Below are 27628 nucleotides of genomic sequence, written 5' to 3'. Positions count from 1 at the left end.
TCCAGACATTGCCAAATGTCCCCTAGGGAAGCAAAATTGCTCCAGGTTAGGAACCACTTGTTTAGATAGTAATAATTATTATTAATTATCACTATCAACCTCAATAATTAGCCATCATTAATGCTAATGATGTTGATGCTAATTATCAACAGTGATTAATCGTAAGATTTTTTTTTTTCCTGGTGCTGTTGCTTCTTTGTAGCTGAATAACAGAAAGTTCTAGCTTTCCCTTCAAGTTATACCTTTTCAGCACTCTGCTTTTCCAATCTGTGAGCGCTCAGCCTGCCAAGAGAGGAGCTCTGCTCTCCCCTAAAAGTGTAAAAGTGTGCAGAGCTTTGTGTGGCATGCTGCTTGCACCCTTTCCACAGTTAAGCTCGTGAAAACACTTGCACAGGGTAGGAGGGTTTTGGAGCTTCGGGTAGTTCATGTTTTCTTTTTGAAATGTTTTTCTTCAGCATTTTGTTGACAATGAAGAAAAATGGAAAAATAAACCCCTGCTGATGTCAAAACAAGCCCTAAATCCAGATGTAGCGGGGGCGAGGAGCCTTCAACATTCATGATGCGATCGGGTTGTAAACATGTCTGGTGTTTTAGCACCCGGCCCAGCAGCTTCTGTGAGTGGAGACGTGCACACAAACATCAGGACCTGTCGGCTACTGGGACATTCAGGTCTTTCAGAGGTGACATCTTTGACATTTCAAAATGCTGTGCAAGATCTAGGGGCATTTAGAACGCTGTCTTTAGCCTGGCCCATGGAGACCCTGCATTTCAAAGACGAAAACTGTAATAAAAGTGACCAGACAATGAATGTTCAACATAGTTTGAGTGGCTGTGTAAGCCTTCTCATTTGTGCTACTGATGACAGTTGTCCTCCCCTATTCAAGATGACCTGACCCACGAATCCTCTCACAAGGCTTCCATCCAACCCCGTTTTCCCCTCTTGCCATGAGAGTTTTGGAGAGATTTTGACAAGCCCCCATGTGAAGTCCAGAGCCTTGACACTGGCAGCTTCAGCTCACCATCCAGGCCAGAGTCCTTGCCCGGTAAAGGACCCAGATCTTGCTGACACATTCCTGGCCAGTCCATGCCAGTGCCTAGAGATCACATTTCCTTTCTTAAGACCATTCCAACCCTCCATCTCCATTGATACCATCCCCTTCCCCTTCCCCACCAGGTCCACACAGCTCTGACCACTCTCCAGCCCTGTGGATAAGGCTAGGAGCACACACCAAACAACCTGGGGGCTTCCCAAGGGCAGGCCCAGGTCCCCTTCCTATTCTGTAAGATCCCATCAATCTGAGAGGTCACTCCAGCGATGACCACCAGATACCTGGGCCTAGAGAAGAAAGTAGTAGAGAATATTGACCAAGTGACCTGTGGCTGTCACCTCTCTGGGCCTTTGCTATCAGGACAGACACATGGACTTATAGCCAGAGTAGAAGGTGGTGAGGGCAGGGCTCAGCCCCTGCCTGCTGGAAACAGAGTCCCACCTCAGGGTCAGGGCTGAACTGAGCAGGTGTCCTGCAATCCTGGTGAATATTCAGCGGGCTGTGTCCCCTTGGCTAGCTCCTGCCTATGCAAACAGCCACCTGAGAAAGGGAAGCAGAGGGTGCGGTGGCAGCGGCTGTGTCAGGGGACAGCAAGGGAGGGAAGACACCCAAGGCTTACTGAGGCTGATGGAGGGAGCCACTGCTGGACTCACCATGGACCGCCGGATGTGGGGGGCCCACGTCCTCTGCGTGTTGAGTCCGTTACCGACCGTGAGTAGCCAGTTCAGACCCTCCTGCCTCTCCCACTGGGCTCCAGATTTGGGAGCCACAGGGCCAACTGGAGCCTGGTGGAGACCCTACTGCCCTTCGACTCTAGAGTCCCTCCCAATGAACAGGTGCCAGGTTGTGGCTTGGAGAGCTCCTGATAACTGGGCCCCCTCCCTCATCTCCCTCTGCCTGGCAGTCTGTAGTGACTCTGGGTAGCGCTATTAACATGTCCTTCTTGGGGCTGAGCTGAGCTCACCTTCCTGTTGCTTCCCCCAGGGCCTGGCTGTGCCCTCTGGGGGCCACAGAGACTCTGTCTGCCCCAAGACAGTGCCTCAGAATTGGGAAGGCAAAGTCAGGACCCCGTCTTAGTCCCCCCAGTCGGCTCTTTCTCTTGGCTGTGCATCTGTGATGCTTCCACACGCTCCTGTGGTAAGATTTCCAGACCCCTTCTTAGCCCCATGACTCCCTGAGCCACTCTCCAATTTGGCGGTTTCCTTCGAAGAGGGTGTGGCCAGGGAAGGAGTGGAACCTGAGGAGTTGGTGGAGACCAGCTGCTTCTGCTCCAGCAGTTAGAGGATCCATCATCCTCTCATGATGCCGAGGGCTGGAGAGGCTTTTGACAACCAAATAGTACTCCATGGGCTAGAGAGCTGGAGCACGGGGATCAGGAGAGAGGGCCCTTCCTGAATGTGCTGCAGTTTCCCAGTAACTTTCCAGGTTACTGCAAGTGACAGCAGGGACCATACTGGAAGTCACAAGGTTCTGGTGGGGGCTGAAGCATTCTTCCTCCACTGCCTTATTGGAGGGTGCTGCCCCTCCCGAGCACCTTGCTGCACCTGCTCTTAAGTGCACAGGCTTTGGGCTTGAATCCTGGACCCATGAAACTAGTCACGTGACCTGCAAGTTCCTCAGCCTTCCTGAGCCTTGCTTATCTCTTTTGTTAAAAGAGAAAATATCCTCTGGCCTGGATTGTTGTGCATTGAGTGGAATCTGATTTGTCAAGGGCTGGGCATCGGGTTGCAACACAGGAAGCTTCGACTGCCCCCTGGCTGCCATCTGTGTGTGCTCTACAGCAAAAGATTAATTTTTAGCAGAGGGACCCAAGACCTGGTGGTGGCCATTCAGCAGATGGTGCTAGCACCAAAGCTAGAACTCAATCACTGTTTCCCAGTGTGGGCTCCATCCCCTGCTGACACCAGGAAGAGCAGCAGGCACAGACGCGAGGCCTGGGGGTCCAGGGCGATGGAGCCTCCCCTCAGGGGTGGGTGGGGCCCAGGATGTGTGTGGGGGTGACTGGGAGCCCCAGGATGTGTTTTGCCAGTCCTGATTCAGCAGGAGCATTTGGATAAATCTTGGAACAATCTGTCCTTCCACTCCCACCACTTCCCTCCCTAGAATGTCTCCTTACATCTGGCCCTGTGACCACACATCCTGAGTCATTAGTTGGGCTTCCCTGAATTTCCCTCCTTCTCTTAGAGGTGTGGGCACTGTCTGTCCATCCTTTTGGCAAGAGGCTGCTCACCTGGAGTCCTTTGCCCTCAGTGGTTCCCCCAGATTGGCCCTGAAAAGTTTCCCAGGCAGGGTTGGGGCTTGCCAGACTGTGCAGTAGGCGGAAGGATAGGCTGAGACCACAGCTCTTCCAACAGCCCAGGGTCAATGTCAGGTTGACAGTGTGAGAAAGTCCCATACAGGCCCGTCTGCCCTCCTGCTCTTCCTTCCCTGCTTCGTGCGCTCAGTCTGTTGGGAGATGTGGGGGAGACGCAATGGGATTCTGCCCTGAGATGAACCTGGGGTTAATGAGTCCTGGGGAGGAAGCCAAGAGCTGAGTCTGGGGCACCCACCAAAATCAGACCTGGAGCCTGGGTAATGGGTGACATCTGCACCCTGAGGCCCTGCAGCGCCAAGCAGGAGATGGCAGAGCTGCATCCAAGCCATGGACCCATGGGGTCAGCAGGGCGGGACAGGAGTGACTTCTGCCAGGGCAGCACTGGTGGGGGTGACCCTCTTTACTAGGCTGGGTCTCCAGATCTTCTCCTAGCCCGCAAGTCTGCGGCAGAGCCCTCGGGTCTCTCCATGTGGTCACCCACCGTCTATTGTCCCCATTCTGGTGGTCAAAGTCTCTACTCTCTGACCCAGCCCTGGTCTTACATCTGCTGCACTATTTGCTGTGCCTGCATTTCTCCCAAAGAACACTAGCTGTTAATTAAACCTTTGCTGACACGGATCCTGTTAGACATCGAGGGGGTGTGTGTGTCGGGGGGTGGGGGTGGGGTGGGGGGTGGGCCATGGGGAGAGAAACATTAGTCCTGAGCAGATACTTCCCCAATACACCTTTTCCCACTTCCCTTGTCCTTGCACATGCTGTTTCTTCTGTTCCAGACGCTCTTCTCCCCACTGCGTGTGTCTGGCTCTAAAAAGTGCTCCTTTGTCCCCAGGTCCAGCTCAAATGCCACCTCCCCAATCCCTGTGAGAGGGACACTCCCTCCCATGGTACCTGTCTTGCTTCTTTTTGTTTGTTTTTCTGAGACGGAGTCTCACTTTATCGCCCACGCTGGAGTGCAGTGGCACGATCTCGGCTCACTGTAACCTCTGCCTCCTGGGTTCAAGCGATTCTTCCACCTCAGCCTCCCGAGTAGCTGGGATTACAGGAGCATGTCACCACGCCTGGCTAATTTTTGTATTTTTGTAGAGATGGTGTTTTGCCACATTGGTCAGGCTGGTGTCTAACTCCTGACTACAGGTGATCCGCCCACTTTGGCCTCCCAAAGTGCTGGAATTACAGGCATGAGCCACTGAGCCCGGCCCCTGTCCTGCTTCTGATCACAGCTTGCACAGGGTCTATTAGGATCCAGCCCTTCTCCCTTCCCCAGCCACTCCTCTCCTGTGAAAGCCTGGGGGAACAGACGTCTACACTGGTTGACTCGGATGTGTGTTTTATATAAAAATGTGTATGCTGTATACCCAGTTCACAGTGCAGAAAGTCTGTTTTGTAAACTTGGCTTCCCTTCTATGTAACTGTTTGGGCTCTGGCCTACTGGGCGAGCGGTTTTGGTTTTCCTCCAGTTTGGGGCGGTGGGAGGGAGAAGTGCTAGAAATTGCTGCTGTTCATTCCCAGTTCCCTGGAGAACTTGTTAAAATGCAAAGTGCTAGATCCACCCTAGATCTCTGCATATCCCTGCTTCCATCCCAGTGGATCTCTAGTTGATTCTTGATGCACACTTTCAGAAGTACTGCTAGAAGATTTCCAAAAAAACCCCAACTTGTTTCCAGCTTCCAGAGATCATTTCTCATGGCCATTGTGTAGCACGAGATCTGGGAAGCTCCTAAAACTATAGTCTTTCAGGGTTGCTCAGCTGTCAAGGCTATGATCCTTTCATCTACACATCCATGGACCCACACATCCATCCTTACACAGCTCTCTCACTCATCCACCATGCACCCATCCATGCAGCCAGTCATCTGTCCGTCCATCCATCCGTCCGTCCATCCATCCACCTCCCCAGCCATATATTTGTCTGTCTGTATACTCATCCATTCCACCAGCCAGCTGCCTAGGCAGTCACACCTTCCTTCCCTCCCTCCCTCCTTCCTTCCTTCCTTCCTTCCTTCCTTGTATCTCAACATCCACCAAACACACCTGAAAGTACTGCGAGCAGGTCTTTGCTCAGGATTAGGGCACAGAAATGAATCAGGACTCGTCCCTATTCTCAGGTCATGTGGACCACAGAGCCCAGAAAGGCACTCAATTGGCTGGGCTCATCCTGTTCACTGTTTCCAGCAGGTATTGGGCCACATGCACCCAGAATGTGACTTCATCACCCAGCTGAGAGAGGATGAGAGTGCCTGTCTACAAGCAGCAGAGGAGATGCCCAACGCCACCCTGGGTATGGGGCCTAGGAGGCAGGTGGTGGCTCCTCTGATTCCTTTATGTCCTCTGGCATCACCCCTCAGATTATTGGGGCAGCCCTGTGGCTGGGCTGAGTCTCTGCTGCTCCCGGCTCTCTATCCAGGCTGCCCCAGGACTTGGGATGGGCTGCTGTGCTGGCCGATGGCAGGATCCGGCGAGTGGGTCACCCTCCCCTGCCCTGATTTCTTCTCTCACTTCAGTTCAGAGTCAGGTGAGGGGTCCTGGGTGTGGCAGTGGGAAAGGGAGGTGCTTTCGTCTGGAAGTGGCAGAATCTGGCAGACACGTCACTGGCTTTGGGGAGCAGGCCTACCTGGGTTTGTATACCAACTTCCCCTCTTCTGGGGTGACCTCGGGCCTGTCAGTCAATCCTGACCTCTGCTTCCTGAGCTGTGAACTGGGGAGAACGAAAGCATTAACTGCACAAGAAAGGATTAGAGTGCGGCACCTGTAAGTGCTGGACCTGGGTGCCCTCCAGTGTTAGCAGGAGGCTGGCTGCAAGGGTGGAGGAGGGCAGGCCTGCCTGTCTGCCAAGACACCACTAACTGCCCAGGATGGAGAGGGTGGGGCACCCCGCTGCTCTGCTTTACCTCCCTGGCCTGGGTGCCTGGACAGCGAGAGCCTCTTTTCTCCCCTGCTGCCTTTAGGAGGCTGGCAGCCCAGCTCACCACTCCCCACCCCTCAGGGGAGTAATCCTCTCTGTGCAGAGATGGCGCCCGTGAAGCCAGAGATGGATGGCCCCATAGTGTGTCCCTGGGCAGGCTACACCTGGGCTCCAGGCCTCTGGAGCTGCCCTCTCTGTTGCTGAGAGGAACTGTCCATGCAAACCCTGCCAGGGTCACTTGATGGTCCATGGCACCCCCAGCCCCCTCCTGGGGAGAGGGAAGGGGTTGTGGTTAGAGAGTCTTGCTTGCCTCCCAGGGGCTGTGAAGCGGGATTGTACCATCACTGGCTGGTCTGAGCCCTTTCCACCTTACCCTGTGGCCTGCCCTGTGCCTCTGGAGCTGCTGGCTGAGGAGGTAAGAGGCTCCCGGCATCTTGGAGGAAGGACTGCCATGGACATTCGTATGGGTGGGTGCACAACGTCGGGGCCTCCATTCCCCAGCCTGCAGGTTGGAATATTCCTTACAGCGGTTTTCCAGCAGACAGCAGTGAAGCGTCTGGAGGAGAGGGGGTCTTCTGCTAAGTTACTCAAGGGTGACCCACGGGCCAAGTTACTTGGAGGGAGAAGCGGGGCAGAGGGCATGTGGGAGATCTGCTGGCTGCTGTCTTGGTTCCGTGTCCAGGTCTCCAGGGCAGGGAGCTTAAAGTGGTTCCAGAGGCAACAAGGATCCTGGCAGCCCTGGGAAGTTCCTTTTCTTCTCTGACTCTCAGTCTGTGGAGCAGTGTGCATGGTTGTGGTATGGGCAAATGAGGGAAACTCAAGCCCAGAGTGATTGCAGAGAGCTCCTAATACCAGCGAGCACACCCACACTGCTGCATCCAGCAGGGCCTTTGCAAGGCACTCCCACACCCATCATCCTGTTTCTCTGTCCCTTTGATCTCTGAAAGGTAAAGCATGACTATAAGCATTTTTCAGATGGAAGCATTTTTCTGTAAGCATTTTTCAGATGGAAAGACTGAGTCAGGGACAGGCAGTGATTGCCTGGACCCCACAGGAGAGCTGGGATTGGGGCCAGTGCCCGGGCCCCCGCTCCCTTCCCTTGCCTGCACCCTCTATCTTCAGGGCCACGCTGCACTCTGACTGATCCAAACACTTGGCCATGGGAACCTTTAGCCTGCCTGCCTGTGGCTGTCCCCAGGTGTCCCTGGCTGTCTCCTTTATTTGGGACGTTGTGTTCTTAAGCTGGTGAGCAAGCTGGATGTCAATAAACAAGCTGATTTCCTCTGGCGCTTTTGTCATTCCCCAGGGACCTGCAGTTTCTGCGGCTGCCTCTCCCCACCCCCAGAGCATCATGAGTGTTAGGCGTCTCCACTCCTCGCCACTGCTCCTCCCTCACCCGCAGGTCAGGTGGAAGGCAGGCTGGAAACGAAAGCTCTAGTGCATAGGGGGAGCTTTCCATGGTACCTGCGGACACCTCTGCCTCCAGATGGGCAATGTTGGGGTGGAATACCTGCTTGATTGCCAGGCCTCTCTTTCCCCCAAAGGCCCTGAAGCTGAGACTTTCTTCTGTCTCTGCCCTTCCCAGGAATCTTACTTCTCCACAGTGAAGATTATCTACACCATGGGCCATAGCATCTCTATTGTAGCCCTCTTCGTGGCCATCACCATCCTGGTTGCTCTCAGGTTTGCCATCCTCATCACCAGCTCAAGAACCTTCCTTGGCTCCCTATTTCCCAGAGGGCCAAGTCTGCTTCCTTGCCTGCATAGCCATGAACTTCCCAGATCTAGGCACCATACCCATGTCTAACTTTCCCTTCCCTTTTCCCCACCATGTAGACCCATCTCTTCCAATACCAGAACTCACTCCTATCTCTGCCCTGTTGCTTATGTGGCACTCACTCTATTTGCTTGGAATTCCTCATTTTTCTCAGTGTATTTATATCTGAGAAAGCCTGGCTTCTATCTGCATCTAACAGTCCTCTGCCTCCTGCCCGGAGCCCCTCTTGACTGTTACAACTCTCTGACCATTGTCCCTTTTAAGACCCCACCCCCTCCTCTAGCCTTCAAAGTCTGAGCACGGCATCTGGCCTGTGCTGATCTTGGTCTCATGGGGATGAGTGTCTCTGATCATCCAGGGGGCTCCCATGGGTGGTACCTGCCATTTCTGCCTCTTTTCCCTGAGACTATGAGCACCCTCAAGGCAGGGACCAGATATTCCTCTGTTTCCACACTTACCCTGAGCACAGGAATGGTTGCTCAGCTGTCCTGCAAGGGTTAAACTGAAGCCTCAAGTTCAGCTCAATTCAATTCAGTTTGATTGCATCCAATTTGATTCGATTCACCTCCTGCCCTGCTCAGCCCAGTTGCAGCACACCAGAATCCCCTCCCCCACTTGCTTCTTGTTCCTCATTTCTCCCATTCCCCCCAGGAGGCTCCACTGCCCCCGGAACTACGTCCACACCCAGCTGTTCACCACTTTTATCCTCAAGGCGGGTGCTGTGTTCCTGAAGGATGCTGCCCTTTTCCACAGCGATGACACTGACTACTGCAGCTTCTCTACTGTAATGGCCGTGGGTGAAGGGGCTGGCTGGGTAGGGGAGAGAGAAGGTGGGATTACAGACCCAGAAGTGCCTGCCCCAGCCTTTCCTGCCCTGTGGGCTGACCCTGGAGCTCCTGCATGGCCAATTACAGAACAGGAAAATGCTCCTCTCCCATGTCAGGCCCTAAGTTCTCACGCCTTTCCTGGACTGTGGTGTTGATCCATGTCATTTCCTATATTGCATGCTCTACTCCGCATTCTGTAGTCCAACCTAGACCATATTTCACTATGCACAGCCTTTTCCTTTCCTTTCATCCCCCCCTGAGCACTCATTGGTCTGTGCTGGGGGTATGTATGCAAGGGGCTGGGAGGAGCTGGGTCCCTCCTTCAGGAAGAGCCCATGGGGCAGAATGCACACAGATTAGGGGACTCCCAAGTGGAGGAAGCTGAGAGCTAGGAGAGAATGAGAGAGGGCTTCAGGGAGGAAGGGACCCTGGAGCTGTGTTGGCAGCAATGATAGCGAGATGGGGAAGGAGAACATTTCAAGAGGAGGGACCAGGGTGAACAAACTCGCAAAGACAGAAGGACCTAGGCCATGTGCAAGAAACTGGGAAGGCACCATGGGAGAGGTGGAGTGGAGACAATAAGAGGCAACTGAAATTAAAGGGAAGTTGGGCAGAATGTGGAGACCCAGCAACTGCTGGGTTCTCTACAAGTGTGCTGGAAATGAACAGCGAAATCAGCGAGCAAACTAACACATGACCTCAATTAACTGATGAAAGAATTAATCATACTTCATACTGAGCACTTATTTTGTGCCAGGCATTGCACTAAGTGCTTTACATGTATAGTTATCCTTTGAACAACGTGGGGTTAGTGGTGTTGGTCCCCCTTTCAGTTGAAAATTCAAGTATAACTCTTGACTCCCCCAAACTTAACGGATTGCCTACTGTTGACCTGAAGCCTTACCAAAAACGTAAATGACCGATTAACACATACTTATCTGTTACATGTGTTATATACTGTATTCTTACAATAAAGCAAGCTACAGCAAAATTTTTAAGAAAATCGTAAAGAAGGGAAAATAAATTTACTGTTTTTAAATGGAAGTGGATCATCACGGAGGTCTTCATCCTCATCGTCTTTATGTTGAGTAGTCTGAGGGGCAGGAGGAAGAGAAGTTGGTCTTGCTGTCTTAGGGGTGACAGACATGGAAGAAAATCTATGTACAAATGGACTTCAGCAGTTCACACCTTTATTGTTCAAGAATCAGCTGGCATTATCTCTTGAATTTTTAAAACAGCTTGAAGAAGAAAGCATCATTTTAATCCCATTTTGTAGAGGAGAGGCAATTGGCAAGGTCACCCAGTGGCACACAGGTGGGGCTGGGATCAAACCTGGGCCAACGGAACTCAGAGGTGGTCCTGCTCCCCCACTGGAAGGTGATCAAGTCATGCAGTGAGTGAGTGAATGCACGGGTGCCTGTGTGTGTTTTTTGCGAGACAGAACTGTGGCTGAATAAGTCAGCTCTAGGGATTGACTTCAGCTCAGGAAGGATGGGGGTAAGTGAAAAGAGAAGCAAGTCTTAGGCAGTTTCCATTTAATCCTTATGACAAGGACTTGAGCTAGGTATTGGAAGTTTTTCCTTTTACAGATGAAAAGCTAAGGTATGAGGAGATTTGCACAGGAAATAGATGGCAAATTAGAAGCCAGGCTGTCTAGATCCCAAATCTATGCTCTTAACCCTCAGTGTATATCACCACATCTCCTCTCGGGTGGCCCAAGAAGCTGGAGGTCCCAGCCTAAGGTGGAGGGGCCTAGAGGTTCTGTATCTGAGTGGGGTAGGGGAGACTGGGGTGGGGGCTCCAGTGGGTGTCCCAGCTCTGAAGCACCCAGGTCCCGGCCCCCAGGTTCTATGCAAGGTCTCTGTGGCCGCCTCTCATTTTGCCACCATGACCAACTTCAGCTGGCTGTTGGCAGAAGCTGTCTACCTGACCTGCCTCCTGGCCTCCACCTCCCCCAGCTCAAGGAGAGCCTTCTGGTGGCTGGTTCTCGCTGGCTGGGGTGAGCACTGAGGGCGGTTCGGGCACCATGGGGAGGTAAAGTTCTGGGAAGGCCCAGGGAGTTCACGTAAAGGCCCCTCCACCTCACTCTGAGGCCCAGAGAAGCGGAGGGACAGGCCACAGTCTAGCAGCAAGTGTTGGAGGTGGCACCAGGGCCCTGGCTCTAGGGTCCTGTCCGGCCCTGCCTTTACAGTGCCCTACCTGGCTGATGGTGGTGGGAGGTGGGGCCAGAGCTCAGAGCCAAAGATTCAGACCCCCTCGCTTGTGTCTCCCCTGTCCTCCCATAGGTCTGCCCGTGCTCTTTACTGGCACGTGGGTGGGCTGCAAACTGGCCTTCGAGGACATTGCGTGAGTCGGAGCAGCCACCTCATCATACCGGCTGGGCCTACATGGGGTGTGGAGTGGACAGTCAGGCCACAGGCTGTTCTCCAGGCTGGGAAGAGGAGGAGGAGGGACTGCTCGGCTAGGTTGGGGGGTGGGAGAACAGTCTGTGGGTAGCACAGAAGAGGCATGAGCCTGGTAGGAGAGTGGAGCTCAGATTCCTAGCGCTGTGGGGCTGGGGGAAGGTGGGGCGAGGGAGCTGCCAGGGGGCTTCCTGGAGAAAGGGACGTGTTGGGGCCAGCAAGGAGGCCTTGAACAAGCAGAGTTCAGAAACGTTTGTCCATCTAGGTGGATACGAAGGGTGAGCCCAGCCTGGATGGGGGTGCCCCTTTGGGTGAGACCCTAACTGGCTGAGACAGGAGAAAAGGCTGGAGGGGAGGTGGGTGAGACCAGAAGGCATGAATACCCAAGAGAGGAGGGAGGTGCCTGCGTCACCACAGTAAAGGGGACTTTCCAACAATGGCATTCTTGCCTCTCTCCCCAGGTGCTGGGACCTGGACAACAGCTCCCCCTACTGGTGGATCATCAAAGGGCCCATCGTTCTCTCAGTCGGGGTCAGTCCCTGGGCCAGTGTCCTTCGCTTTATTCAGTCAACCTCCCTGGAACTACCGAGGGGCTGTGCACAGCAGGAAATGCAACTCCAGGCTGGGTGTCTTGAAGACTGGGCTCCAGCCTCGCTCTGCCACTGATTCTCTGTGAGGCCCTCTCGGGGCCTCAGTATCCTGTTATTAAAACCAGAGGGGTGGTGGTCTCTATCAGCATGCGGGCTGTTCCAGCTCAATTTTGATGAGTGTAATGCACTGGGTACAGATAATTTACCACTGCAGTGAGACTGGGGGTGCGGGGTGGGGGCAGTAAATGGAGTCTGCAGCTAAACTCCTCTCCTCCCTCTGCTCTCACACACAACACAGAGGCAGTGAAGACTGCTTTGCATGGCTTTGGTAAATGTGCAAATGTTTTGCAACTTAGCAACTGTGCAAAGTGAGGGACAACTGCTTTGTGCTAGAGAAGAGCCTGGGAGGTGGCTGGAGGCAGGTGGCCAGGCCTGATCGCCCCCCTTGATCCCAGGACTGAAGAGGGACAGGAATCCTGGGTCCTTCTCTGCCCTCCAAGGCTCAAATGTGGGACCTCCCAGCTCCAGGCTACAAATTCTGGAGCAATGATCTGTGCATTCATTCACCTGCACATTCTCACGTCTCAAGGATTTAAATTTTCTAGTTCCCAAATGGGCTAGGGCTCACCCCAGCCACCCAAGGCTACCCCCTGACCCTTGTCTTCCACCTTCCTATGCCTCTATTTCCAGGTGAACTTTGGGCTTTTTCTCAATATTATCCGCATCCTGGTGAGGAAACTGGAGCCAGCTCAGGGCAGCCTCCATACCCAGTCTCAGTATTGGTACTGTGTGTTCATGTCTGGGGACACTGGGAAAGGGTGACTGGAGAGGGATTCGATGTGGTGGTTCTGTCTCTTCCAACAGGCATTCATGACCTCAGCCCCATACTCTTCCCTATGTTCTCAGAGACAGAATAGACCTGGCCCCTTCCTTCTAGGGGATCACATTATTGGAAGGATGAGGACTCCAAACAGCCAGTTCCCATGCCAAATAGAACGATGAGTGCTGGGGTCAATTTCTATGGGAGCCTGGGGAGAGGGATCCTTTCTAGGTGAAGGGTGGTGTGGTCAAGGAAGACTTCCTGGAGGAAGTGGTTTTGATCCACACTTTGAAAGATGCATAGACTTTGGGATAAACTGGGGCAAGAACAGTTGGCAGGGGAACCAGCAGGATCCAGGGCCCAGAAATAAAAAAAAAGCCCAGGGTGATTGTGGGGAGGTGGCATTTCCCAAGGTGGCTGGTTCACAGAGTGGATATAGGGAGGTGGTAGGAAGTGAGAGGAGATGAAGTGCACATGACGGTTTCTAATCCCAGCCTTGGGAGCCTCGGATTTGTCTTTCCTGCAGGCGTCTCTCCAAGTCGACACTTTTCTTGATCCCACTCTTTGGAATTCACTACATCATCTTCAACTTCCTGCCAGACAATGCTGGCCTGGGCATCCGCCTCCCCCTGGAGCTGGGACTGGGTTCCTTCCAGGTGAGGCCTCTGCAGGCACTCTTTCTTTCAATTGGGGGTGCTGGAGGGAGGTGCTGTTGCCCACGGGCCTTGGCTGAGTTCATGACAGGGTGACGGCTATTCTTTTTCATCCATCTATTCAAATATCTGTCTGTCTGTCCATCTTCCAGCCACCCATCTATCTATGTATTCAACTACCCATGCATTCTTCCATCCATTCATCCATCCATCCATCCATCCATCCATCCATCCATCCATCCATGCATCCATCCATGCATCCATCTACCCACCAACCCATCCATCCATCCATCCATCCATGCATGCATCCATCCATGCATCCATCCATGCATCCACCCACCCACCCACTCACCTACCCACCCACCCACCAATCCATCCATCCACCCACCCACCCACCACCGATCCATCCATCCATCCATCCATCCATGCATCCATCCATCCATCCATCCATCCATCCATCCATCCATCCATCCATCCATCCAATCTATTCGACTCTTACTGATCCCCTATTATGTGCCAAGTGTTGTGCTCATTCACAAGGGATGCAGAAATAAAGTCAGAGGAATGGGGCCAACAGTACAGCCCTGGCAGGCTTGCTACAACAATTCTATGAGACAATATGCCTGGCACATAGTAAGGAATGAATGCATCTAAATCCCCCTTTCAATCAGACCTGGCCCAAGCCATAGCCTGGGGATGAGTAGGGAAAAGGTAGCAGAAAGACTGTGGACACCTTCAGGCCAGGCCAAAGTGTTCTGATGGGGTCTTTCTTCTTTGCCCCACAGGGCTTCATCGTGGCCATCCTCTACTGCTTCCTCAACCAAGAGGTGTGTGACTTTTGAGGCTATCCCTCATGGAGTCCCCCTCCCACCAGACCTAAGGCCTCCCCTCCTCTCTCCCACTCAGGTCCTGTAAACCCCAGCTCAGGCCACACCTTGACTCCTGTGAGCCTTTGTGGTAGTCTGTCCTGAGCTTCTGGATCAAGCTGAACAGGAATATTTCCTGTAAACATCCCTTATCTATCCTTCCTCTGAGCTGGGCCAAGTTCTACTAGCTACTCTTCGGGAGGTGGAGGAGGCCTTTCAGGGATCAGGAAAAGGATTAGGGTAGGGAGTCAGAAGGAATCCCCCAGTTATGTGTTCCTAAAATTGAACAAAAGGGAGAGTTGTTCAATTTCAGCTGAGGGAGAGACAATCAGAGAGAACAGATAGAGGAATCGAGAAAGTCAGAGGTAAACATACAGGGATCTAGGAAAATAATCAGATGCAGAGACAAAGAGGAAGATCCGGAGCCCGAGAAACAGAGAGCACCTAAAGGAAACACACACAAAGAGAGTGGATGGAAGGGGAGATAGGCGTGAAAAGACAGAACAGATGGTGCTGCTGCACATGTGGAAACGTGGGGACATGACAGAGACTGACGCAAAGTGAATTCCACCCAGGAGACACTGAATTTCCCCCTTAGGACAGTCCTGCTCTGGGAGAGAGGCGGGGGAGAATTGATCTCAATGCCCCAGACTCCCAAGTTCCACCTTCGTGCACCTGCAGGGCCATGGGCTCCCTCTGCTGGCCATGGATTTGCCAGGGGCTCTGCATTCTGTGAGAGTTGGCTGCAGATGCCCTGTCCCCTTCGCTGTGGAGTGTTGCTCCCATCTCATCTGCCACCTCTGTCCCTTACTGCTCCTTCCCCTCTCCCTCTCTTTACTCCTCACCTGGCCTCTCTAAGTCCCATTCAGCCTTATCTGGTGTCTGGGTATAGCAGACCATGGGCCCTGGGGGTCCTGGGAGGGGCAAGAAGCAGCGCAGGTGGAGGCTGGTGGGGTGTGGAAAAAGTGTTTCCACAAAGAGTTGTGAAGGGAGCTGTCTCGGGAAGCGGTGTTGGAGACCAGGTGGTTACATACCTCTGGTGACGGGGAGCTTACTACCTCCCAATAGCTCTTTCTGTTGTCAGGCAGCTATGGGAAAGATTACCTTTATGTTGAACAGGTATCTGATTCCTTTTATCTTTCACCACAACCCCAGTTCGGCTCCACTGCTTGAGGCACATTCTCTCAGCACCCTATGCCCCTGAAAGCCCCTTGGAGATGGAAAGATACAGACAGCACCCCCACCCCTCAATCCCACCCTTCCACCTCACCCCAGGCTACTTTTCTTTTAGTGACTTTCAGTTCCCTCAGCTGCAACCCCTCAGATAGAGTTCTGAATCCCTTCTCCCTTCAGGTTGTGTCCTCTGGACAGATTTCCAGCGGCCAGAGTTGAGCTCACAAAATTGAGCCCCAGAGCAAGGAGTGGTCTAAGTGATTAAGAGAGAACAGGGTGGTTATTTGACCAGGAACTCAAGAAAGCACCTATACATGTCTTTAGCTGGGCTCAGACAAAGGCAGGACTAAAAGGCAGAGAAAGGAGCTAAAAGAATGGTGAGAAATACTGACAGGAAGGAGGAAGTAGTATCCTCCAGAGGTAGTACGTAGTAGTGCCTATGCCCAAGCATGACTTTTCCTGCCCCATGTCTCTGTTTCTCTTACACGGCCTCTCCCTGCACCTTAGTCTCATTGGGACTGAGTAGCAAAGCCACAGGGGGACCTTCCTAACAGCCTCTTCCTTGTCCCTGGAGGTGAGGACTGAGATCTCACGGAAGTGGCATGGCCATGACCCTGAGCTTCTGCCAGCCTGGAGGACCCGTGCTAAGTGGACCACGCCTTCCCGCTCGGCGGCAAAGGTGCTGACATCTATGTGCTAAGCTGCCTCATCATGCCACTGGAGTCCACACTTGAACTTGGGCAGCTACCATGGGTCTGCCATGCTCTGGCAGAGCAAGGGAGCCATATCCCCACCCCAGCTGTTACCCAGCCCGGGGTAGGGGCGGCCCTTCCTCCCTGTCTCTGCATCTGACTCTCTTTTGAGGTTCCTGTATGTTTACTTCTGACTTCTGTGGTCCCTCTGTGTCTGCTCTCATCCATTCCTTTTCCTGGGGCCTGGGGCTCTAGCCCAAGCCTCAGAGGAGCCAATAAACCTGTAAATGAATAGACATATGTTTGAGTGAGTAGATGGGCCTCTAAAGGGGAGCGCACCTGCGTTCTTTATTTGGATGTCTGGTGCTGAGCTGTGTTCATCATTCCTCAGCTCATGCTACGTTATGATTATGTATCTGTGCAAGGGGCCTCTTGTTTTATTTATTCTTAAAATGTACTCTCTTTTGTCTTCACCACTCCCATTCGCCTCCTCTCACAGGCAAACAAGCGAGCATGCTTAATGTGAATATTTGTGTTTCTGTGTGTCTTGCAAAATACGTGGTGTTTTGTGTGTCTGTACTTTACATAAATGCTGTTGATCATATGCCTCATCCTGCTTCTAACGTTTCCCCCTCAGCACTGTGCTTTTAAGAGATGCTCCCAGGGCTGGCACCCAGTGGCTCATGCCTGTAATCCCAGCACTTTGTGAGGCTGAGGAGGGCAGATCACCTGAGAGCAGGAGTTCGAGACCAGCATGGCCAACATAGCGAAACACTGTCTCTACTAAAAATGCAAAAAAATTAGCTGGGTGTGGTGATGGACGCCTGTAGTCCCAGCTACTTGGGAGGCTGAGGCAGGATAATCGCTTGAACCCAGGAGACAGAGGTTGCAGTGAGCCGAGATCACGCCCTTGCACTCTAGCCTGGGTGACAAGAGCGAAACTCCATCTTAAAAAAAAAAAAAAAAAAAAAAAAAGAGACGCTCCCGTGTTTCCCTGCGTACATCTGGTCTGTTGTTTTGGCTGTATGTGGTGCTGTGTAGAGTCATTGACCATGGGCTACTGTCCTGTCCTATCTCCCCTGCACTCTAGTGAACATGCACATGCTGGTCCCCTCCAGGATCTGCGAGAGTGAGCCTCTGTCCGGGACTCACACCCAGGAGGAGCAGTGCTGGGCATCCATTATGCCTCCTGTTGATGTGATTCAGTGGTGCCAGATTGCATGCTTCAGATCTGCACTCCACCAGCAGCTCTTGAGGTCCCTAAGTCCCACAGCCCCACCAACACTTGGCATTACCCAGCTTTGTAATGTTCACCAGCCAAATGGGTGTAAAGTGCCATGGCACTGTTGTCCTAATTTGCATCTCCCTGATATCTAATGGGTGTAAATATCTCTTACTGTACCCGCTTGCCTTTTGGGTTTCTTCCTCTGGAAATTGCTTGAGTCTCTTTCCCTATTTTGCTCTGGAGTGGAGATGCCTCAACTCCAGGTCTTTCTCTTATGTCCTCCCCATTGCGTGCCCTCCTGGGTCCCAGCGTACTGCCTGCTGCCCCCCACCAAAGTGAGGACTCCCTTAATGTAACACATCTATAGAGTCTGTCCCTCCTCCAACCTCCTTCTTGGCAGCAGGGAGGAGAAGGAGACCCGGGCTGTGTCCATGGGGATCTGTTTATTGACTGACAGTGGTAGAGGGAGATTCCAGTACAGAGAACAGGCAGAAATGGACACTGTCAGGTCAGAATGAAACCTCTCCCTTCCTGGTCTACCCACAACAGACCTGTCCTGCAGACCTCAGTTCCATTTCCCCCACTTCCAGGCAGCCTTCCCTTACTACACTAGCCTTTCCGGCCATTCCTCCTATCTCTGACTACCCTGAGAGTCCAAACCATCCCCTCCAGCCTCTGCCTACTTGGGCTGATCACCAGGTGCCATTTGCCTTGTCCCGGTCCTTGCCTGGGCACCTCCCTTCTCTGTGATCCCCTGCATGGTGGCCCTCTCCTCTGCACAGAGGATCTAGCTTGTCCTCTATGGCCTGCCTGGACCAGGTATGTTTTCTTATGCACTGGGAACAGAAGGAGTAGGCATCCTTTACCTGTGCTGGCTCACAAGTGTGTATCTGGTGGAGGCAGTGGACGGACATCCTCCTCCCTTACAGTCGTGAGAGTTCCAGGGAATGGAGACACAGCTACATGAAGCCCAAGGCCACACTGTTGCCCATGACGCCCAGCTGCCTGGCACCTTCCTGGACAGACAAATGTCAAAGTGCGGGCCCAGTCTGAAAACCAATCATATTCAGTGTCAAATCATAAAAGTAATTCATACTCATTGCAGGCATTTAGGAGATACAGAAGGATTAAAAAAAAAAAATCAATCATAATCTTATTACCAAGACATTCTTTTGGTACATTTTGTACGTTTCCAGAAAGATTTTTTTTGTGTGTTTCGGAAACATCTAGAGATCATATTATATTTGTAAAATTGCATATGATTTTATGCATTAAAACAATATATATTATATATAGATGGCCAACAAGCACATGAAAAGATGTTCAATATCATTAGTCATTAGGAAAATGTAAATCAAAACCACAATGCAATATTGTTTCATGTCCATGAAGATGGCTAAAAAGAAAACAAAATAGCCAATAACAAATATTGGCAAGAATGTATAGAAATTGGAACCTTCATGTATTGCTGGTGGGACCAGAGAATTGTCAGGTACTTTGGTAAAAAGTTGCACAGTTGCTCACAAAGTCAAACACTGAATTATTCAGAAAATCCACTCCAAGGTGTATAGGCAAGGGAATTGAAAATGTATGCCTACACAAAACTTGTACATGAATATTCATAACATCATTATTCATAGTAGCCAAGAAGTAGAAACAACCTAAACATCCATCAACTTATGAATGAATTAACAAAATGTGGAATATCCATATGATGGGATGTTAGCTCCATTTTTTCTGTTTGAGGTAATGAAAAGTTCTAAAATTAGATAGTGATGATGGTTGCAAACTCTGGGAATACACGAAAACCACTGAATCATACACCTTTTTAAAAGGGTGAATGTTATAGTATGTGAATTATATCTCAATAAAGCAGTTATTAAAAATGAGTAAATGGGAGTTTGCTGGAGAACACTTGCAGACAATTTTTCTGCTACATAATTTGAAAAGTCTATATAATATTATTTATTTAACCAATAGTTATTTAGCAGGTATCATATTGGTGAAATTTTCTCTCGATTTAAAAAATAAGTATTTGTGATGATAAACTTCCTTGCATACATTTTTTTTTCACGTATATCTCAAAAACACAAAAACTTAAACTCCTAGACCTTCAGAATAAATTCTCCTAAATTGGAAGAATGTTTGAACCAATGCAATGCACATAAGTCTTTTAGTACCTGTTGCCAAATTGCCTCCCAGAAAATTGGTCTAGAGAATTCTCGCACAAACAATATAAATGTTATGGTTTTTCTGCATTGTTATTATTTTCTGAGACAGGGTCTCACCTGTAGGCCAGGCTGGAGTGCAGTAAAGCGATCGCAGCTCACCGCTGCCTCAACCTTCTGGGCTCAAGTGATCCTCCCGCCTCAGCCTTCCCAAGTAGCTGAAACAACAGGCATGCACCACCATACTGGCTAATTTTAAGATGTTTTTGTAGAGACAGGGTCTCACTATATTGCCCAATCTTGTCTCAAATTCCTGGGGCTCAAGCAATCCTCCTGCCTTGGTCTCCCAAGTGCTGGAATTACAGGCATGAGCCACTGTGCCTGGCTGGCATAAGCTTTTGTCTTGTCATGTGCATTGCATTGGTTCAAACATTCTTCCACGTTAGGAGAATTTATTCTGAAGGTCTAGGAGTTTAAATTTTTGTCTTTTTGAGGTATATGTGAAAAAAAAATGTATGAAAGGAAGTTTGTTTCTCTGAGTTTTAACTGGTGTTAGTAGTGTTAGTAATGGTGTTAGCATAGTAGTGATAGTAGTTAGTGTTAGTTAACTTGGTCAGTGCTCTTTAATATTAGTTGTGATTAATTTTAGTGGTTAGCAATTGGTAGAGTTAGTGGTTAGCATTAGTTAATGTCAGTTGGTGGTTAGTGTTGGTAATTAGTTACCAGTTAGTTTAGCAGTTAGCTGTTAGTGTTAATGCTATTTAATGGTTAGTGTTACTGGTTAGTTAGCAGGTAGTGGTTAGTGGTAGTGGCTAGTTAGCAGTTAGTGTTAGTATTAGCGGTTCATTAGTGGTTAGTATTAGTGGCTTGTTAGGAGTTAGTGTTAGCAGTTAGATGTTAGTGCTAGTTAGCTAAAGTTTAGTGGTGTTACTGGTTAGTTAGCAGTTAGTGGTTAGTGGTAGTTAGTGGCCAGTGGTTAGTGTGTTAGTTGTTCATTAGTGATGTTAGTGGTTAGTAGTGAGTGGTTAGCATTAGTCAATGTTAGTGGTTAGTGTTAGTGATTAGTTACCAGTTAGTTTAGCAGCTAGCTGTTAGTGTTTTTAATGTTATTTAGTGGTTAGTGTTACTGGTTAGTTAGCAGTAAGGAGTTAGTGGTAGTTAGTGCGTAGTTAGTGTTGGTGGTTCATTAGTGATTAGTGTTAGTGGTTGGTTAGCAGTGAGTAGTTAGCGTTAATGTTAGTTGGTGGTTAGTTAGCCATTAGTGTCAGCAGTGAGTGTACGATATTGGCAGTGGGCAGAAGAAGCTCACTCTGTGAACTGTCCATCCCTCGCCTAGAGGTTTCACAATGACTGCCACGTTCACCACTTGTTTCCTTTTAGTTTCAACTGGAGCCTCAAATTCCTATCACTTCTCTTGTCTCTTCCATGACAGGGATTCACAGACTGGGCCTACTATGCAGGTTCCTGGGCAGATCCTTTGACTGGCAAGCTCTTCCTCATCTGAACCGGGGTTGGGGGCGGGGCGGCGGGGTTGCTCAGGAGGTGATATCTGAGGGACACTGGGTGGCGGGCAACGAGCTGGGCTGAGAAGCGCAATGAACATTCTGGCCACCAGGTGGCAGTCTAACTGCAGCCAAGAACCCTGGCTGGGCCGGCGGTGCTGCCTGCCGGAGCTGGTGCTGGAGATGGACGAAGGACCCCCGCGGCCTGACTAGGGCCCAGCAAGCAGAACGGGCTGGTGGAGAAAGGGCTGCTGGTCTGGACAGCCTAGGTGAGGAGGGAGGGTCCTGGCTGGAGTGTGGAGGAACAAGACATCCCCGCGCACCCCGCCCCCCGCCCCAGACCCCAGTGTTGATGACTAAGAAGCAGATTAAGAAGAGTGAGAGCTGAAGAGTCAGGAGAATCAGGGCCCACTAGAGCTCGTGCAAGATCCGGAGCTTCCAGGGGCTTCCCTGGGTCCCGGGCTTTCTGCAGGACTCACCCCCATTTACCCCGGTGTCCTCCTTCCAGCCAGCCTCCCCGCAGGTCCTGAGAGGAGAACTTCCTAAAGAGAAGGAAGGAACTCGGACTTTCCCTCCTGTTATGTTCAGGCTCCTCTGTGAGAAACAGGAGGAGAGAGGAAAATGAAGGGCCCATTCTCTGTCCCCAGAGAGCCCCCAGGACTGTTGGGAAGATCTGCAAGGATGAGCGTGAACCTAGATGTGAGAACTGCTGTGCCGGGTTCAGACTCTCTGGGATGTGGGAGCTCCTAGGACCGGGTGTGGGTGTGGGCAGGAGCAGTCAGGGAAGACTTCCTGGATGAGGGGACTCAGGCAGGGGCTGTAGACCCTATAGCCCCACCAGGTCAGGCTGCACAGTGGTCCCTTTCTACTGTCTGCTGGGCAGGAAGCGGAACGGGGCTGGTCTCAGTTCAGAGAGCAATACTTGGAGGAAAGTTCGGGTAGGAGGGTGATATCAGGCCCAGGCTTCATTCTCTCTAGGGACTTCCATGGCATTCCTGCGAGGACTCTGGGTCTGCCCAGCCACACATTTATCCATGTGCTGAGTGTTCACTGAGTACCTGGGGGACAGGCACCTTGCTAGAGTCTGAAAATACAGCTACAAGCAACTCCCAAATATTCCCCTATGCAAGGGGCTTAGGGTCTGGTTGGCAATGGCCAATTTTACATGTCAATATGATTTGGCCACAGGATGCTCTGGTATTGGATTAGTGATTATTTGTGGGAGTGTCTGTGGCGGCGTTTCTGGAAGGGCTTAGCATTTGAATTGGCAGACTGAGTAAAGTGATGGCCCTACCCAGTGAGCAGGCACCAGCCAACCCTTGAAAGTCTGAATAGAAAAAAAAAAAGGGCAGAGGAAGGTTGAACTTGAGCTTTCTCTGCCTGGCTGTTGAGCTGGAACATCTATCTTCTGCCCTCCAGGATCCTGGTTCTTAGGCCTTTGAATATACCACCATCTGGCTTGCAGAGGGCAGATTGACTTATCAGCCTCCCTAATTGCATGGGCCAATCCCATACAATAAAGCTCTTTCTACACTCTGTGTGTGTGTGTGTGTGTGTGTGTGGTGTGTGTATATAAAATGTTGGTTTTATTCTCTGGAGAATCCTGACTGAAACAGAAGGCATTTTTTAGGGGTCTCTGTTGCAGACAACCGGACCCACTCTGGCTGAGTTAAGCAAAAACCTGACAAGTTTAAGGACATCGGGTAGCTCCCCTATCTCTAGGAGGGCCTAAGCTCAGGCCCAGAGGCAGTGGCCATCCCACACCAGGGGGCCACTGTGGCAAATTCCTCATTTCACCACTTTTGGTCATGGACACAGCTGCTCACACCACCAACACCAGGGACAGAATGCCAGAACCACCACATGGCTGTCCTGAAAAGCCAAACTCCTTCCCTGCCATGCTGGCCAAAAATTTGATTCCACCTGGCACCAGCTTCCTCTTATTGCTCTCTTCCAGATCTAAGTCCCACAGAGTTACCCCTGATGGCACAGTCTAGTGACCCTGCCCACTAGCTGCAAGGAAGGCTGGTACAGCAAGCTCAGACCTCTAGCTTGGAGAGGGCCCTCCTACTGTGGCAAGGTTCTCAGATACAAGAAGGGCGTTCAGAATATGCTGGCTGGCCACAAGCATGACAGATGCGTGGCACCAAGAGACAAGCACACCATTCAAGCAATCACATAATGATGATGATAGATGCAGAAAGAACAGTAAAGTGTTGGGAGAACAAATATCTAGAGGACCAAACCTACACTGGAAGTGTAAAAAATAAAAAGGCTTCCTGGAGGAAGTGACCGCTAAGCTGTGATTGAAACCATGAGAATGAGTTGACCAGGCAAAGAAATGAATTAAAACAAAACCAGGTAGAGCAAACAGCACGTGCGAAGGCGCCGAGGTGGGAGGTGGGAAGGAGCTCGGTGTGGGAGGAGATGCAAGTTAGCTACTGTGGTTGGATCTTAGCAAGAAAAGGGGAGCATAGGGTGAGCGGCACCCAGATCATGCAGGATCAGGAAAGCTATGCTAAGGACTCATCCCAAGGGGGACTGAAGTGTATGATGTGACGAGACTTAGGTGTTTTAAATGATCACTCTGGCTGGTATACGAAGACTGAATTTCAGGCAGAGACCTCCACTGGAAGCAGGGAGGCTGGAAATGGAGACATGGACTAGGGTGATAGTGGTGGAAAAGTAAGGACCGAGTCTAAAGCTATCTAACTCAGGGATGAAACTGTGTGTGAGAGCAAGAAGATGGACGGAGGCATCCCAGAAGCCTACTGGAATGAGGGGAGACAGAGAGGAGCAAGCTTTTGGGGGAAGAGCAGGAACAGCTCAGTTTGGGCACATTGGGTTTGGTGTGCACTGAGACAGCCAGCAGGATGCCAAGCAGCGGGCTGGAGTGAGGAGCAAGGCCTGGCTCAGAAGTGGAGTTCATGAGTGGCCGCATATTGGTGGTGTTTGATGCCAAGGGCATGGGTGGGGCCACACCGCAGTGAGAGTGAGGCGCAGGATGAGAAGGGGACTGAGAGCTGAGCCTGGAGAGATCCACACATTCACAATCCCACGAGGGAGCAGGAGCCCCCGAAGGAGGCGGAGCGGGGGAAGGAGTGCTCAGAGAGGTGGGAGGAGAACCAGATGAATGTGGGATCCTGGGGCCCCAACAAAGATTGTCCCAGCGAGGGGCTGGCGAGCTGGCTGAGAAGTCTTTATGAGAGGATTTGGAGGCACAGCTCACAGGAGAGTGGATTTGGCAGAGGATGAACTCGGAGGCTGGGCTCAAGGGTGCCGAGAGGGAGCGGCTGGGGCAGTCCAGGAGAACAACCCTTTACCGAGGCTCCTCTGGGAGGGCGGGGGGGGGGCTGGAGGGGAGTGGGAGGAGTCATTTGGTTTTGTTGTAAGAGGGCAACCTGGAAAAATGCTACGAAGTGGATATGGGAGTCACTGAAGAATGGGGGGCACGTCATGCAGCGGGGTGGTCAAGGAGTGAGAAGGCAGGTCCCGAACCCAGTGTGGGGGGCCTTGGCTGGGAAAGGGGACTCTGCCCCACAGGCTGGCAGCTGGGTGTGCACCCTGGGGGTGGGCAGGAGAGGCCAGCTGCTGGCTCCTGCATTCATCATGAAGGTGAGGTTCCTGGCCTGCTGGAGGTGGGCGTTAACAGCGGGTGGGAGTGGAGAGTGGGTGGGTCTTGAGAGTGAGGAAGATGGAAGCAGCTGCAGCAGAGGTGGGAGGACAAGCAGGTAGGGAAGAACATGCAGTTGCCGTGTTGGCAGGTCAGCTCCCCCGAGAGCAGAAACTTGGAGTGAGACCACTTTTTCTAGTAGAATGTCTGGTACAGACAAAACTGACTTGGGCTCATTCAGGGTGGGGTTTTGCCCCAAAGGCCGAGGCATGAGGCACTTCTAGGTGTTTGTCAGAGAGTAACTGTGCAATACCACAGGGTCCCTGCTGGAGGGCCTGCTGGAAGGGAGTGGAGTATTAGGTGGTAGGGCTGGGTTGGGGTGCAGAGGAAGCGTTCTGGGAAGACAGAAGGGTGTGGTCACAACAGAATGCTTTGCAGCACAGCTGGTGTGACTTCCAGCAGTAGCATGGGCTCCGTGTTGGTGTGGGAGGGGGTGTCTGCTGGGGGTCAAGGAGGTCCCTGAGAGAAGGAAGGGCAGGGACCTGTCAGTGGGTGACAGGTCATCAGCCTGGGCACTGCTGTCACTCAAGACAAAGGCTGGGGTCGAAGGGCAAGGATGACCTTCGAGCCAGAGCCTCCAGCCATGAAGGTGGGGAAGCGGCTGCAGGAGCCTGGGGGTTACAAAGAGGAGGCTGGGGCAGAGGTGGGATACAGGGAGTGAGGAGAGGCAGACCGGAGGGAGAGTCCAGACAGGGCGGGGTGGAGAGGACTCAGGGTGCAGAGCGGGAACCGAAAAGCCCCAGGCAGTGGCCCCCTGCCCTCCAGAGCTTGGGCGACCAGTCCAGCCATCCTGCTAGGGCTTCACCTTCCCAGCTCTGGGGCTGCCAGAGGTCCTGGCCCTGGAACTGTTAGGAACAGGACTGCCTTCAGCAGATCCAGGCCTTGGAAACCAACAGGAAACTGCAGATATTATTATTATTATTATTATTTTCTGACAGTCTGTTCTGCCTCATCTGTGTGACTCTCTCGTGTGGATTTTTCTCTTCTGGCTCGCTCTTGTACACTCTCTGTCTCCCTGCATCTTTTTCTTTATGAGGCCCCAGATTTCAGCTGTGGGGACGCAACAGAGCAGCCCATCAGGCAGCTGCCCCATCTCCATGATACCAAACATCTGGGTCCCGGGGCTGGCCGGAGGTGGCCAGAGCTTTCTGCGGGCATGCAGATGGCCAGCCAGCCCCATCTGTCAGAATTCTCCTCCAGAGTGCTCTCTACCCATCCCCCATGCCATCCCTCCCTCCCTCCCTCCCTAACTCTTCTGTCTTCCTCTCATGGCCGTCCCCTCCAGGCAGGGTGCTGTGCATGCGAGCGAGGGCTGTGTGACCTTCAGCCTGCCACTCCCTTCCCTGGGGGGTAACAGGTGGGACCTTGCTTGGGTTCCAGCTTCCCCACAGGCGTCCCTGGGAGTAGGTCAGGGCCTGCGAGTCTCCCTCCCTCAGAGGCGTTGCATAATCAGCCTGAGGCCCTGTGCACATTCCCATGGTTACGGGGCTGGGGAAGGCTGGCAGTGGTGGCATCGCCATGGCACCGGCGTGGCCCGTGGCTCTGCTGGGTGTGGCGCAGGCACAGAGGGGCTCTGGGCTCTGGCTGCTGGAGAGATTGTTGCGGGGGACCACCTTCCTCTTGACTCTTCGCAGAGCACCTCAGCTCAGCGGCCACGGTGACCTAGGAGCAGACCCTTGGCACACCGGCTTGCTCAACACAGACCAGACTTGGAGTTGTGGCCTCAGCCCCAGCCTGAGCCCGGACCCTGCCTGCAGCCCGTGCCCTTTGCGGCTCCTTACTCAGTCCTAACTTGGGCCCAGTTGGAGCCCTCATGGAGCACAGCCAGGCCCTCCCACCAGGCCCTGTGGGCATTTCCACCTGCACTCTGCCTGCACTCTGGCCATGGCCTCAGTCCTCCGATCTGTACACCCCTACTCCCCCAACCCCTTAGTTCAATGTTAAGGAATCAATAATACATATTAAACAAGCTGTCTGTAAACAGAAACAGACATAAAACAAGGTTATGTATCAATCAGTTGACAAAAATGTTGTGATCACAGGCTTGCAGAGCCTATCTGGGTTTTTTTCCCGGTCGCTGTGGCTGCCTAGTGAGGTGGTCTGTGAAGAGTCAGGAGGAGGGCCGTCCCCACAGTGATGTCTCTGGCAGCCAGAACCCAGAGCCCCTCAGTGCCTGCACCGTGCCCAGCAGAGCCAGGGGCCATGCTGGTGCCATGGCGATGCCACCACTGCCAGTGCTGTACCCGCCACAACCAGTACTGCGCCCGGGGGCCCTCACAGGGTGGAGGGGAAGAGTGGCAGACCCAAGCCTCGCTTTTGGGGGGCAGAGAGCAGAGGTGTGTGTGTGTGACTCAGGCCATCAGAGCTGTGAGGGTTCAAAAGTCAGAGGTCAATTGGGAGTTTGGGGTCAGAGTAGGCAGGAAGTCCTCCTGGGGGAGGCAATGGTGGGTGTGTGGGGCTGGAAAGGTTGGATGGAATTTGAGGAAGGGAAAAGCCAGGGAGGTGGAAGAGCCGCCATGAAGGTGGAGAGCCCAGAGCCTGGAGTGCAGGACCCACTGGATGGAATTTGATCTCTCAAAAATAGACCGTGTGCCTGTGTAGAAGCTTCTCCAGGCTCACCTCTGCACAGATCTCATCCAGGAAGCATCTGATGACTGGGGGCGGTGTGGATTCACAGGGCTCAGACAGACCCCCTAGAGGTAATCTCAGCAGGAAGAGCTTCACGCAAGGCACGTGAGAGACCCCCCACGCATGGTCCCTCCTGAGCCCAGAACCCTTTGTCCAGCTGCCTCTTTGGCTGCCCCTTGAGCTCCACGGCAGACCCCTCATCACAGCCTTCTCGGCCCTCACAGGGTACAGCCCATACAGCACAGACAAAACAGATGCCGTCACTCCCCACTTTCTGATTTGACCAGGAAAAAAATAAATCCAAATTCCTTTCTGCAGCCTGCAAGGCCCTGGGTGTCCTGGGCCAGTCCAGCTCTCCAACGTCAGC

The 27628-nt window shown here is 52.2% G+C and overlaps 1 protein-coding gene across 2 annotated transcripts; it reads left to right on the top strand.

Moving 5' to 3' along the window:
- The first annotated feature begins 1660 nt into the window (after positions 1-1660).
- On the top strand, positions 1661-16357 carry GHRHR (growth hormone releasing hormone receptor). Of its 2 annotated transcripts, none has more exons than XM_025380177.1 (13): positions 1661-1760; positions 5539-5641; positions 5768-5875; positions 6583-6680; positions 7851-7948; positions 8694-8826; positions 10715-10868; positions 11155-11215; positions 11733-11802; positions 12552-12643; positions 13208-13337; positions 14120-14161; positions 15948-16357. In XM_025380177.1, exons 1-13 carry the CDS (start codon positions 1677-1679, stop codon positions 16071-16073), a joined length of 1299 nt encoding a protein of 432 aa, XP_025235962.1. In that variant the 5' UTR covers positions 1661-1676; the 3' UTR covers positions 16074-16357. The 2 variants fall into 2 exon arrangements, with proteins under 2 accessions (XP_025235962.1, XP_025235963.1); XM_025380178.1 differs by lacking the exon at positions 1661-1760 and adding an exon at positions 5387-5413.
- Positions 16358-27628: the final 11271 nt, after the last annotated feature.

The sequence above is a fragment of the Theropithecus gelada genome, chromosome 3, assembly GCF_003255815.1.
Source record: "Theropithecus gelada isolate Dixy chromosome 3, Tgel_1.0, whole genome shotgun sequence".
NCBI classification, from domain to species: Eukaryota; Metazoa; Chordata; class Mammalia; order Primates; family Cercopithecidae; genus Theropithecus; species Theropithecus gelada.
This window is presented reverse-complemented; position numbering and strand designations above follow the sequence as displayed.

What these genes read in the sequence shown, in the direction of transcription:
- GHRHR (XM_025380177.1), top strand. Translation starts at nt 1,677, where the DNA reads ATGGAGGGAGCCACTGCTGGACTCACCATGGACCGCCGGATGTGGGGG. An exon ending in GATGCCCAACGCCACCCTGG is followed by an intron (nt 5,642 to 5,767) that starts GTATGGGGCCTA and finishes CTCTCTATCCAG; the next exon opens with GCTGCCCCAGGACTTGGGAT. An exon ending in ACTACTGCAGCTTCTCTACT is followed by an intron (nt 8,827 to 10,714) that starts GTAATGGCCGTG and finishes CCCGGCCCCCAG; the next exon opens with GTTCTATGCAAGGTCTCTGT.